Source organism: Trachurus japonicus, chromosome 2 (genome assembly GCF_045865225.1).
Source record: "Trachurus japonicus isolate A0001 chromosome 2, Traja_1.0".
Lineage (NCBI taxonomy): Eukaryota > Metazoa > Chordata > Actinopteri > Carangiformes > Carangidae > Trachurus > Trachurus japonicus.
The window spans coordinates 2,154,853-2,170,036 of NC_140908.1; the positions used below are offsets into that span (position 1 = coordinate 2,154,853).

The 15,184-nt window shown below is 42.4% G+C and overlaps 1 protein-coding gene across 1 annotated transcript in view; it reads right to left on the minus strand.

The window, feature by feature from the left end:
• Positions 1–3,165, minus strand: part of ahr2 (aryl hydrocarbon receptor 2) — a 61,390-nt gene extending 58,225 nt beyond the window's left edge. The window contains exon 1 of the mRNA XM_085795099.1: positions 2,681–3,165. Within this exon, the coding sequence (XP_085651225.1) occupies positions 2,681–2,739 (59 nt within the window). The 5' untranslated portion in view covers positions 2,740–3,165. The remainder of the gene's footprint in view (positions 1–2,680) is intronic.
• Positions 3,166–15,184: the final 12,019 nt, after the last annotated feature.

The window sequence follows — 15,184 nt, forward strand, 5'->3', positions numbered from 1 at the left end:
GACTATAGGGATTATGGCAATCGGCCAATTTGCCAAAATGTTGAACTATCCCTTTAACCCTCACTGTTAATTTTACCCTCAGAGCCAGAATCCACTTCCTTTTCTACATCCATGGTTAGAGCTGAGCCCTGACCTCAACAACCTTAACACACACAGTCCACACATTAACCACTGCGGTTCTGGAGCGTCCACATACTTCTGGCCACTTCTATCTATTCTTCATGTCACACACATTTAAATGTTCTGCTTTCCCAGTGCAGAGTAAACACAAAGGTAGACGCCGGCCTCGGGGTCGACACTCCTGACTCACTTCAATAACATTTCCCTAATAGAAAAAAAAAAAAAAAACTTCAAAAGAAAAAAGAAAGATAAACTCCCGGAGAGGAACTTTTCCTGAAAACCACGGCGAGCAAGCAAGCGAGTGAACATGGCAGCCTTACGTAACCGTTTGCGTGACACAGAACTATGTTAATTTGAGTCGAGGGAGGGAGGAAAAAAACAACCCCCCCAAAAAAACACACAGAGACAGAAGGAAAGACAGGAAAAAAGTATGTTGTGGCATTCGGAGGAGGAGGAGAAAAAAAACAGAGCGAGTCTCAGATTACGCCATCCTCCCTCCCTCCCTCCCTCCCTCGTGGAAACATTGCGTGAGAGCGCTCTCGCTCCACGTCCTGATTATGATTAATGCAGGTAGTACCACACACACAGTGAAACCACGGTTCTGGCAGGGTTCTGGTTCTCTGCTCGGGCCTGCGGTTCTGTATGAGGCCGTTAACGCTCTGTCTGGCTCCTTCAAAACCTCCAAAACTCACAATCTGGTGGAATCACAGCGAGCAGGACGGAGCAGCACACACCTTCTGCAAGGGTTCTTCAATCACGCCACTACGAAGGTAATGATGAGATGATTATGAGATAAATTTGGTGGATTAAGAACCTCTTTAAAGTTCCTCACAGCACCATGAGGAAGATCCTTCTGGAGGAGGTTGCTGCTCCAGAGAGAGAACGGTTCTTTGCAGCAACATGAAGTCTTCAGATGAACTCTCTGACCCTGCTGCTAAAGAGAACATCCCTTCATATATATATATATAAGTTTCTTGATTGGACCGTTTGCACCCAAAGGTTCCTCACAGCACCACTTAAAGGGATAGTTCAACATTTTGGCAAATTGGCCCATTGCCATAATCCCTATAGTCATAGCAGTAGGTTCGTTACCTTTAATTGTCAGTGCAAGCTGTTTTTAGAACGGCGGAGCAGAGCCATGAGCTGCTCAGAGCTACGCTACGGAGGCTCATGGGATTTCTTGATTTCAAATACATAATCCAACAACTCCACAACGCTCTGCTGGACAAGTTGTGACCTGCACATTCACCACGCTATGAGATAATAACACAACGTTACCACACAGAGTTGTTTTAGAGGTAAATGCAGAGACTGCTTGATGAAAAACTGTCCCTGAAGACAACGCGCATCAGCGGTTTTGCATGAATTTCCCTCTAAAACAACTCTGTCTGGTAACGTTGTGTTATTATCTCATAGCGTGGTGAATGTGCAGGTCACAACTTGTCCACCAGAGCGTTGTGGAGTTGTTGGATTGTGTATTTGATGAGTTTGATGAGGGAAACCAAGAAATCCCATGAGCCTCTGTAGCGTAGCTCTGAGCAGCTTGTGGCTCTGCTCCGCCGTTCTAAAAACAGCTTGCACCGACAATTAAAGGTAAAGAACCTACTCCTAACGCTATAAGGATTATGGCAATGGGCCAATTTGCCAAAAATTTGATACTATCCCTTTAAAAACCATAAAAGTACAGTGCTGAGCAGAAGTTTTATGAATGGTTCCTTACAGCTGGGTTAATTAAAGCGAGAGGAACCATGAGAAGGTGCTGCTGGTTGAAGAACGACCTTCTGCTCAGATTGTGGTTTGGGGCCCGGCAGGGGAAACCAGCACCGGCCAAGAGAGAGAGAAAGAGAAGAAGAAGGTGTCATGATGAGGTTATTGATGTGGGGTTTCACTCTCTCCTTCGTCCTACAAAACACACACACACATGCACACACACCAAACAATGAAAATAACACATGCAGTCAGTCAGGGGGAGAAGTGAGAGGTGTTTGAAAGCAGCGAGAGCATTTGCATGAATCAGAGTGGAAGCCCAGCTGTCTCCCATGGTATAATTAGATTTAAATAATACTGAAGCAACAGTTGTCTTTATTTTCCGGGCTGCAGAGCTGCACATCATCACGTCTACTCTGCACCAGCAGCAGCAGCACAGCGGGCGAAACAGACCTTTTTACAGCCTCGCAGACAATGTCTCCACTATTACACCCTATAATAACCTGACTACATACAGCCTGCACAGTGTCAGAGTATGGACTATAACATACATGTTTACACAGCTGGAACCGACCCTGCTCTGCTTAATAATACAAGATGTGAAGCTGCATGAGATCAATAACACATACTAATCAGGTTTTAGTGACATAAAGCACCAATAATCATCAATATGTGCAGTTTCTATGGAGATATTACAACGTATAATAGCCTATGTGTCATGTTTACTACAGGAGAAGTACAATAGATACAGGTCATGAGGTCAGTGAACACATCACGGTCAGTTATTGTGTGTGATTATTGATTATTCCTATATGTTAAAAAAAAAAACGCTGGTTCTTTGAACGCCACTCACATTTTCTGCACCGGCTTCTTCCGTTTCTTGGCCGCGTACAGCGTCGTATTCGGCAGCATGGTGGCCGACCGAGGGGCGGAGGAAGTCGGCAAGAGAGCGGCTCTGTCCCCCGGTGTTGCGTTCACGGTACCGGAGGCTCCAGATGTGGTCGGTGCAGGCAGATCCCGGTAAGAAGAAAGTGGTTTCACCGTTAAAAGAATAAGTAGAAGTAGAAGTAGAAATCCCCCAGACTCCTCGGCGGTTCAGAAAGAAAAAAAAGAAAAGAAAAAAAAACTCGACTTTTACTTTGTTGACGTTCACAAACCGACGCTACGTTTCATGTCGAGGTCGTTGACGTTACTTCCACAGCGGTTTACCGACGGTTGCGTGAGTTTTTAGACGTTAAAAAGGAGCTCGTCAAGTCCTCGGAGGAGTTTTATGTAAGTCCCTCCGTCTGCGCGCCACCTCCGTTGTGATTTGACAGGGTTTGTGCCGCTGCGCGCTCCCGCCGCGGTTTCTGTGTGTGTATGTGTGTGTCACTGTAACGCGAGAGCAGAAATATTTAAGGTGGACCGAATGTGGGCCAACCAAGACTGACGGCGTAGACGAGGAATGACTGGAAAACCGCATTCCAACCAGGAAGACCTTAAGGAGGAACTTTGTTACAGTTAGTACAGTGTTAGTTATTAGTTTGTTATCAAAACAATACAATAACAGTTCATACAACTACATCTGTCAACATATTAACAGATCAAATAAATACCTGCTTTATTTATATAGCTACACATTGTTTTCATTAACATTCACGAATAAACAATAAAATATATTACTGAATATTGGCTACTGCTATTATAATTGTTATATATTATTAGATGTTGTACTATGTATAACATATTATTGTATACATATATGTATATTTACATACATATTATTGTATGCCACTATGTTATCAATTAAAAAAATAAATAAATCTACTAATATGACATTAAATCTAAAAAACAGAATTATTATGGTGTTAATAAATAATTTTAATGTATAAATATCATAATATTTTCATATTGAACTTAATTTTATTACCAACATTTTTAAGTTATAGTTAGTTAGTTAGTTAGTTAGTTAGTTAGTTAGTTAGTTAGTTAGTTAGTTAGTTAGTTAGTTAGTTAGTTAGTTAGCTAGTTAGTGTGTAGTGCCCAGCCCTCATGGGCTTACAAGACACTTAAACCATGAATACATACAGGAGCCATACAACAAACAAAACAGACAAAAGGAAAGTACAGGGAATGATTCTCCTAAATATGCTTCCATATACATATATACATACATAATACATACGTATATAGTTATTTAATATACTCTAATAAATATGCACAGACTGTATTGTAAATAGATACAGTTACAGTACATAAATTAACATGAAAAACATCGCAATTTATATCAATAAATGTCTTAATCTTGCAAATGTTATCATTATTATCAATCACTCCACCAGCCAACAGCCAGCAGTGTAAATGTCCCTCACAGGCCTCCGTCCTGTATGAAATAAAGAATAACCATGTGGTGTTACAGACGTGTTGAAGCTCTCAGCTCAGACTCTGAAACTGGTCTTGTGTTTGTTCAGCCTGAAATACGTGGTGGTCGAGCTGGAAACAGCAGCTTTTGCTGAAAAGCTCACATTTGGGAGCTCTTCCCAGGATTATGCCGTCACGTCTGGGGAGAAACAACACGGAGCATCGGTCAGGTTTAGGACCTGGCTGCACAGCGTGGCCCTGGCTCTGGCTGGTTATCTGCAGGTGAAGGTTCACTCTCTCCCCCCCTGTTGCGTCACTGTTGCCTGTACTGACAAATGTTTGTAGTTACAACATGAGTGGGCCAAGGTGCATGTGCATGTATTGAGTGTGTAGGTCGTTTGCTCCACCCTGTCAGAGGGAGCTGAGCTGAGCCTCATGGATCTGTCTTGTTCATTGTGTGGACAGCAGCCAGTGTCAGTGTCATACATCACAGTGTGCAGGACGTGCTGCAGCATGCCGTCCACTTCATTTCAAACAAACAAAAGAAAATTAAAAAGCTGAGGAGCTTCGATATTTGTTGTCCAACATCTGTCGGGTTGAGACTGAGAGGAATTTGTTGGGTTGTGACTTCTTGGAGCTGTCACGCCTCACGATCCTTCTTCTGCATTCAAAAAATCACAATAAATGACATGAAACACAAGCTGTTCTTTTATTTGTTGAGCTGCAAAGCAGAAAATTAATTTCAGGCTTTTTGCTAAAAGATTCACACACAAAATCCACTGGATGTGTGGAGATATAAGTTTACAACATACTCTATAGGCATTGTAAAATTAGTTATAAACATAGATATTATCCAGACATATGCTACTGTATTAGACAATTCATCGAACAGAAGTCGATTATTATGTTAATCGTCAACTATTTTGATAATCTATTCATCAGTTTGAGTATTTTTTAAGAACAAAAAGTCCAAATTCTCTGATTTCAGCTTCTTAAATGTGAATATTTCTGGTTTCTTTGTTGATTTATGACAATAAACTGAGTCTCTCTTTGGTTTGTGGACAAAACAAGACATTTGAGGACGTTGTCTGGTGGTTTGGGAAACACTGATTGATATTTTTTGACATTTTATTGATCAAACAACTAATCAATTAATCGTTTACATAATCAACAGATTAATCAATATTGAAAATAATCAGTATTGCAGCCCTATACTGTATGACATTGCTTCAATTTCTAGTAGGTTTAATGTATATTTTCTATATTATTGCATAATATGACATGTTTTTACATTACATTCATATGGAAGTTTAATATATGTATATTACATGGTATCGTACAGTAGCTTTCATGCTAACATTTGTTAATTATTGCTGAACCAAGTCAGTGTGAGGATGATGGGACAGTCTTCTTTAGTTCTGCAGCTGCAAAATTAATAATATAAAATATTGTAGACAGTGACAGTTTGGAAAAGTCAGACTGACTCATCCTCTGGAGACAAAGAACCTCACAACAATCCTCCATCATGTCACCATAGAAACAGCAGCAGTGTCTTGTGAGGATGATGATGAAGATGAGGGTGACCGTTATGTTGTGTAAGGATGTAGTTTTCTTCTCCTTCCTCCTCATAATTAAAGTACTTCTCATTGCGACCACTTTGCATATTAACCAGTTCCAGGTTGGCTGGCAGCTCGGAGGCAGCAGCTCTTGGCATCCCAGCGTTGCCATGGCAGGACGTTGTGTTTAGCGTTAAACACAGCAGTTAAAAGCCAGCGAGCAGCTATCGAACAATGTGCCGCCCTCTGGCCCTGTTAAAATGCAACCTTTGTTTTAAAACACACCGTGTTTGAACGCAACGCAGCTTGGCAGCTGCCACGGCCCGCTCACTTCTTTAACTGCTCTTTATGGGATGCTTTTAAAGAGCCACAGAGGTTTTTTCTGTCTCTGTTCCTGCTCCTCTGTCTCTAACAGTGTGAGACTTTGACGAGGATGACAGCTCTGAGTTGTGGCTGCAGAGCTCAGAGTTAATGACTCTGTGATCTGCTAGACGCTAATTGAGCTCAGCGGTTGTTGCTCTTAATTGAGACATCCACAAAGTGATTTATGGAGGGTAATTAAAAGTAATTATAGTGCTTTTTAAAGGATAATAGGTGACTGAGATCTTTGGCTGACAACTTGACGAAGAACCAGGAGTTTCTGTGTGTTTTATTTCAGCTGCAGCAACAAAAAAAGGCCTGCTGCTTCAGTGTTTTTATGTTTTTAATGTTTCTATGATGAGCCACAGCCAGAAGCTGTTGTTCCTCATCATTAGCATTCTCCATGACTAAACTCCACCAGTTTATATATCTGGCAAAACCAAAGCAGGCCGGAGAGGCCGCGGTAACTTTCCACTGATCCGGCGCGGCCGCAGACTGCTGCAGCAGGCGGAGGTGGTGGCATTTACACAGCGGTCCAGTCCGACGACAACTCTAAGATTGATTTTCTCAGCCCTCAACTGCTCATTCACAGTCGTTGGTCATGGAAAAGGCAAAGCAACAGAAAAGAGGTCAACGTCCAGCAGAGAAAGAGATCATCTTGAACTCTCTAACATCGTGTTTTATGGCCCGTTGTGTTATTTGGCTCTAATAATAAGGAACAATCTTAAAAGAAAAGCTCAATTAAAACCCAGTTTTCATCCATTACTCGTTTATTATTGGAAACTTTGTTCTTTATCAAAGTTTTATTTCATTTCTCCCTGAAGACAAATGTCTCATCTCATCTCGCTCAGCTGATCCACTGAAGAACTCTGTCACTTCCAATTAAGTGAAAATGAACCAGTGGAAGAATATTTATTTTCTCTGTGATTTAAACCACATTAGTTCTTTGTTGGGAGTTGTTGCACAGTAAAATAAAGGTCATGTAAATAAAAGAGGATTTAGAAATGAAGAAAACACACAGAGCAGTCAGAGGAAGTCACAGATGTCACCGGGCCCTCGGCTCAGCAGCGTTGTCTCACACAGGTCAAAGGTCACAGCTTCAGTCCACTGTCCGTCTGTTTTCATGTGTGACATTTGTCTAAATGAAGGAGATGAAGTCGTCTCATGTTGCAGATGTGGATCAACGAGTCCGTGGAGCTTCAGAGGGGAATGGAGCCAGTTCTCTGGGGTTTTATTGTGAAATTCTACTTTGGTTGGACTCCATCTTCACAATAAAAGCCAGGATGATGAAAACAGAAACAGAGAGACTCCAGGTAAACGTGTTGCACAGGCCAGTTTAGTTAGTGAGAAGGTAATCCAGAGTTTAAAAAAGAAATAAATGGCGACTGCATCCATGATGGAAATTTTTTGTCTTTAAAGGGATAGTTCACCCTAGAATGATATTTTGCTCATTATCTACTCACCCTCATGTTGACTAAGGGCTGGAAGAAGTTTCAGAGTCCACCGTCTCTTCTCTGAGTTACAGGGTCTTGACGTAGCAGTGCATGTCCATATAACGGTTGCAAAGGGACACCTTTGGGTGATTTGCGCCGGCGTCAGTGTGGTTACTGCGAATCACGCGAGATTTGGACGGACCAGGAAGAGGAGCTTCGAGAAGCTTCCGCTACAAACAAGCTTAAAATATAGACTTATTTCATTTTTTTCGGGACAATTACGCAATTTGGGGCTTCAGCACAAGACGGACATTACATACGAGCATCATGGAGGTATTTGGATGTTTTTTTGTGTGTGTTTTTTTACGAAGAGCTCTGGTGTCCCTTTACAACCGTTATATGGACATGCACTGCTACGCCGAGACCCCCTGTAACTCAGAGAAGGGACGGTGGACTCTGAAACTTCTTCCAGCCCTTAGTCGACATGAGGGTGAGTAGATAATGAGCGAAATATCATTCTAGGGTGAACTATCCCTTTAAGGAAAACAGGACAATGTCAGCAAACCACAAATTATGGGACATGTTTTTCCTTGTTTTTTTGCAGGTGGCATTGATTAATAACAATGATCTTCTCCCTGCAGGTCAGGTGGTTTCTCCTCACAGTTAAAGGTGTTCAGAAATGACCGTTTGTCCTGTCTGTCGCGAGTTGTCACCAGTTGCCGCACAAGTTTATCCGAGTAAGGAAATCAAATTTGATTGGTCGTTATCGAGCGGGCGGGATATTCAAAGCTTGGGGCGAGACCAAGCTCGGTGTGTGTGTGCGTGTCTCAGACGTTTGATTGACAGATGACAGATCCAATATCAGTGGCTGATGAATCGTGAGCAGACTGACGTATAATCCGTGCGCCTGCATTATCCAATGCAGAAAAAAATACCACACTTTCATCCTGGATTTAATCAAAAATCGAATTTTGCACAAAGTTTGGGCTCCATCGTCTGATAGATGACTTATTACACTAATTGTATGACCCACAGTGGAATCAAATTCATTTTTCTTTTCTGTACAACTTTAAAGGGATAGTTCACCCAAAATTGAAATTATTATAATATATTATTATATTTCAAGCTTGTTTTGTAGTGGAAGCTCCTCTTCCTGGTTCGTCAAATTTGACGAACTGGGAAGAGGAGCTTCCACTACAAAACAAGCTTGAAATATAGACTTATTTAATTTTTTTCTGAACAATTTCTCATGTCGGGGCTTCAATACAAGACGGACATTACATACGAGCAGCATGGAGGTATTTGGATGTTTTTTGGTGTGTCTTTTTGTTACGAAGACAGTTGGTATCCATTTGCAACCGTTATATGGACATGCACTGCTACGCCGAGACCCCCTGTAACTCAGAGAAGCCACGGAGGACTCTGAAACTTCTCCCAGCCCTTAGTCCACATGAGGGTGAGTAGATAATGAGTGAAATTTCAATTTTGGGTGAACTATCCCGTTAAAGCTCATGTGGAAGAGTCCACATACTTCTGGCCACAGAGCTGCAGGATGATTTAATCCCATAACTCCACAGGTGAAATATAAAAACCGACCTTCCTGACTCATGTTTCTGCGTCAGCGTCTGTTCCCATCTGGCCCTTGGCTCTGGCTCTTGGCTCTTTGACACAGAAGCAGAATAATGAAACCAAACATCAGGTTGAAAACTCTCAGACATCTGACGTCTCAAATTAGCTGCGGGCCACCGGCGCGAGCGAGCGCGGGGATGAAGGATGTAGATCAAGATATGATTAAAGGTCACAGCCACTGGAAATTACAGGCCTGCTGCCGTCGTGTCATTTCCACGTCAGGCCGGTCTGGAAGGACTCGAACCTGCGGCTCGTGCCGGGACGAGACGCTGCCGCTCCGGTTAATAGCCCTATCCGGGACAGGCGTGTTCTGGTAAATTGGTGGCAGATGTTGGCGAGTTTGGAGGCGAACGGGGGCTTTTTCAGAAGAGGAGAGGAGATTTCATTACTGGAAGTCAGGAGTTTCTCTGTTGGAACTTGTACCTATCCCACATTCCCACTTCTGTTCGCTGCCTTAATCTTATTTGTTTTGTCTGTGTACAAACCTAAAGCACTTTAAATCCAACTCCTTCTCCCTGACAGAGCACAGCAGCAGACTGAGGCCAGAGGCTGCAGCAGGAAATCTGAATATCTACAGCTTCAACTCATCAAATCATGTGATTTCACAAACTATCAGGCCAAAGTCTGACTCCGTCTTTCAGAAATTGTATTTTATTTCATCCTCCTGCCCTCAGTGTGCAGAGGTTTCTGTAATACACTAACAGACAGAGGTCAAATGTCAATATTAGGGTGGCCCTGAAGGTTTGTGCTGTTCTTTTGAATCTGTAGCACGTTTGTGTCTTTGACTGTGTTTTCTTCAGGTGCCAGTTATTCGAATGCACATCTGTCACATTTCAGAAAGCAGAAGCAACGCGTCAGAGAGGCGTCGTCTCACTCTGAGTCTGCAGAACAGACTCTGGATAGATTCTCTAATGTTGCTGTTTTGGTCACGGTTCATGGAGGAGACCAAAACCTGAGACTAAAACCATGTGTTCGGCTGAGCTGAGCTCTGCTGACTCCTGGTTGAGTGTTTTAAAGCCTCTTCCACTTTGATCCTCATGTCTGTGTATCATGTATAATATGGAGGAACTGACTCTTTAAGTGAAGCTTTACATTTATTTCCCAATTTCAGACTTTTTCTCTGAATGTGAAATAACGACTTCAGAGATTTTGAACAATTTTCCAAGATGTGACTTGGAGAAGATGAGACTGAATGAAAAAAATGGAAAGTTTTATTATTTAATAGAATTTACTGTGTGAGTTAAGTGGCCAGCTGGGCTCAGGCCTGAGGCCCCGAGATCCAAAGCAACCAAAAATTAACTCAAAGTAACCACAGAGAAATGCAAAGTGACTTCAAAGAGATGCAAAATGGCTGCCGAGAGATGGGACACAACCACAAAGAGGCACAAGGCGACTGCAGAGGACGTGGCTCCATCATTTGTCGTCTGTTTCTGCCTCCTCCTCCGTCTGTGCCCAGAGTTTCTCAACCAGTCGGAGCCTGAAGCTGAAGTTTACGGAGCTTTTAATCCTTTGTTTGATTAGTGTCTTACTCATCAGCCTGACCTTCTCTCCAGGTGTCGTGTTTCCTCACATCTGAGTCAGACAAACCTCCAGAGTTATTCCTGCACACCGCTCAGATCTGATATGGATGGGCAGCGGGGAGCGTGGGTGTTTGATATCCAAGGAATGAAGTGCATTAAGAAAATATGTTGCTCTCCATCATATTCCTCATATTTCTCCCTCCTTTTTTTTTGTTGTTTTGGTCTTTCCAGAGCTGGCGGAGGAACTGAAGCTCTCAGGCAGAGTTAATCTCTCAGGCGTCAGTGTGCGGACGCTCGTCTTCAACCAGACAGAGCTGAGATAACCTCTGGACGTTTGATGTGCTGAGTGTTTCTGAATGGGGCCGTCTGAGAGGTGCGTTTAAAGAGAGAGAGATGTTTGTGAAAAGTTTCATGAGGCAGCTCCAGTATCTCAAACGTGCCATCGTGAATTCCAGGACTCTTATCAGATGCTGCAATCACCAAACAAGTCCAAAGTTAGCAGCAATTTTCTCTCACTGTAACTTAGCTTGTATAGCACACAGCAGAACAACAGGGCAGTGAATGCAACACAAACTTCAGCTATAACCCTCTTGTATCCCACTAAACAGCAGGTTTTGTCTTTTTCCTCTGTGTCACTGTTGCAACAACTATAAACAGGACTAGAAGGTGCAGGTCTGACTCCACAGGACTCAACTAAAATGACACTGAATCACATTTTAAGCTTCAAATGTCCATTTTCTTTTGGTGCAAACTCTGAATTCCCACCATTTGCATGGCTAACAAACACATCAGTGAGTCACACTGTTGCACTGACATGTTCCTTCATCACTCTGAACACACACACTGTAGTTTATTTAGACTCAGTCCCACACACACACACACACACACACACACACACACACACACACACACACACACACACACACACACACACACACACACACACATACCCTCCTGCTGCCTCAAATACTCACTCAGACCACCAAATGTGGATTCATCCGCACCTGGAAATAGTCCCCCAGTGAATCCACTATCAACAGGTTGGGAATAAGGTTGCAGCAACTAACGATTATTTTCATTATCGATTTATCCGATTAACCAATTAGTTATTTGGTCAATAAAATGTTAAAAAATGTTGGAAAATATCAATCAGTGTTTCCCAAACCACCAGACGACGTCCATGAATGTCTTGTTTTGTCCACAAAACAAGAGAGACTCAGTTTATTGTCATAAAGGAACAAAGAAACCAGAAATATTCACATTTAAGAAGCTTAAATAAGAGAATTTGGACTTTTACTCTTAAAAAACTACTCAAACCGATTATTAGGTTTTCAAAATAGTTGAGGATTCATTTAGGCCTACTGTAATAATCGATTATTGTTCGATGAATCGAAAAGTAAGAAGATTGCAAAGGGAAAGTCGTGTTTCTGCATAGACAAGGCCTCAGATGAGCGTTCATGTGGGTTGTAATGAACCAGGGACCTTTGGCCGACTTCCTGTTGATGTTGTGGAAAAGTAAAGGAAGAAGGAAACAAGTAGGAATCTGTCAACATGTTGTTAATGGTTGATAAACACTGACTGAGTGTGTGAAGTGGCAGATCAAAGTGGTTTAAACAGCTCCACCGTTTACACAGTTATGTTTTCTTTGTTTATTATTGTCTGTTTTTTGCATAGGTTTTTTGTCATCACCTCACGTCATTAACTGTAAACGTAACGTGACCGGTGGAAATAGCCAATCACAGCGCTGGTCCGCAGCACCGTTACAGAGCGCGACGTAACGTAACGTCAACGTTTGACGGTGTAGCTTGTCGGCTAACGAAGAGTAGCTGCTGTGAAGAATGTCACACACAGATAAAACACGACAACAACAACAACAACAACAACAACAACAACAACCACCGTGAGTACCTCTTTTATATACCGTCTATGGAGCGTTACACAGTGTGTAGTGTGTAATTGACCTTTCGCAAAAGCTCCGCCCCTACGTAGGTCAATTAACAAAGTGAGTGTGTGTTCAGTGACAGCGTGAGAGAGCAACTGCTGAACTACAGTAAGTTATGAATGTGTAATACGGTATGTGCTAAGCTAACAAGCTAAGCTAACAACCGTTAGTGACGTAAAACTGCTCAAAACTCAACTGTAGTTTACAAAAATATGTTTCCTGTTCCTGGTTAAACTGCTGAAGTAAATCAAAAATACTTAGCTGAATACTTTGATATAGTTAGTGTATTTATAGACATATTATGTTTTATTTAATTTATTTATATGAGTTGACATGTGAATGCAACAATAACCATTAATCAGTCGATTAACTGTACTTCTGTCCATGTCAGTGAATGCAGCATGAAGAGGTCGATGGTGAATGAACCCAGCCCCAGTCCTGTTGCACCGTCAGGTAGGTTTAAATATCTATATATATCTTTATATTAGGCCTAAATGTTATAAGCTGAAATGGTTTCATCACAGTGTAAAGTCCATTGACTGAAAGTTTTGTCCGCTGCTTTGTGTGTTTGTCTTTACCCTGCTGTTTGATTTAGGCCTGAGTTCACTCCTCACATTTCAGCACAGGCAAAAACAGCCACTCTTACATGATGGTCCCGTACAGCGTGCGCTCACTGACAAGCACTTAGACACACAGAAACATATGAATGTTGGTTGTCTCTGAGGCAGCTGAGGAGGAAGTTTATTTCTTTCTCCTCCTGATTTGTCATCTCTTTGAACGTGGCTGCTGACAGGACGGCAGAAAAACGGTCCCACTTCAAACGGCTGGAGAGGCCGCAGAGCCGCCGGCCGCCGGCAAATCATCTCTCTTCTGAAGCCTTAACCTCGACGTGTAAAGTCAAACCGACAAATTAGGAGTCTCGCTCCAGCTCGAGGCGTCCGCAGCTTGAAAGATGCAACACTTGCCTTTATCAAAGACAGGAACATGAGGACATTTGTGTGAGGCAGCGCGGTGAACTTGTCTTTTTTCCATTACAGCAGCTGCTGCTCACTTGTTATTGGTGCAGCTCTTTTAATCTTGTCCCAATTTCCACTGAAAAAAAAATCTAACTCCAAAACATTTAAGATAATAATAAGGGAACTCCAAATCATCAGTGCTGAAGCTTCACTAATACAAAAGTGATGCTGTGTGATAAGATTTCACTGTTTACTTGGACACATGTGACTTCAATTTCTCTGACCTGGGTTCAATTCCCGACTCATGAAAACAAGTTTTCTACTCAGAGGAACAATAACATTTTTGGCAGCGTCATGGATAAAGCTTTTTAACCAAACTTTACCCAAACTTCCATCTGACAGTCCCCCCCAAAAAAAACAAAAGTCTCCGGTTGCTGCGTTATTCACATAATCTCAATTACTGAGTTGGAATACATCTGCAAACTGCAAACGATCTGCGCTTCTCAATCTGCAAGAGTCTTATTTGAAATTGTATGAGACTTTTGCAGCTCGAGAGCACGGAGAGACGTGTTCTTCGTCCGTCTCTCTTTGTAGTGGTCGTGGTTTTGCACCTCTGTGGTTGTCGTACAGAAGCCTGCATCCATTTGTGGTCATTTATTCCTCGACTTTACTGCCACCAGATGTAAAAAGAAGAAGAAAGACCCATAAAAGACTCAAAAACAAACCTGAATTTGTCCTGATGTAACCTTCAGTTGTCTATTTATTTCATTTAAAGAAAAAGAAAACATCGTCTTTGGGTTTTAACATTTAAAATTTCATGTTTTCCAGCTGGTGATCTACCTGACGGATTTAGCTCTTGTTTACAGGAGCTCATCAGCAGGAGGGTCATTTTCAATCAAATATAAACCTTAAATATCCAAAGTAAATCCAGTAATCAGCTCAGTGTTGGCGACGTCGATACGACACGGTGAGCCGAACTGTCGGACAAACAACACACTGGATCTCTCTGCTCCGGAGTTATTACAGCCGGATTTGAATATCTTGCAAGCAGGATTTGCATGCAGCGAGCATCAAAGGGACGTCCGAGCTCGCCGCCTGATAACTCCCCCCTCTAAAAACAAATTGCTAACAAGCTCGCCGCGCACCGCAAGAGCTGCTTTAACGAGCGGTAATGTCGGGCTGTGGTATAAATAGGAGCAGAGGCTTCCAGAGTCAAAGTACAGGGTAGGAGGCGCTGAGGTCAGAGGTCCAGACGACTGGCAGCGCTACAAACTGATCTTATTTAGACTGAAACAAGCAAACAAACTGCACTCCTTTCTACTGCAAATCCACTTTTTACAACCTGGAGATGTTCTGGTTCTGAAAGCTGCAAGAAAACATCATGTTCAAGCTCAGGAGCCAAACGATCACAGGTCCAAGTTATACTCGCATAAGAGGGGCTTTGATTCTTGGCAGATAATCCAATGATAGACTGTTATAATGTTCAAAATGTGCAGGAACCTTTTGAGGAACCAGGGTTCGGATTTCATCCTGGACTAAGTGACCCCAAAAAAGTCCCTGGTTGAGAATAAACACAAGTTTCACGTTGTTTCTGCATCAATCCTTCAGTTCTGATGGATTT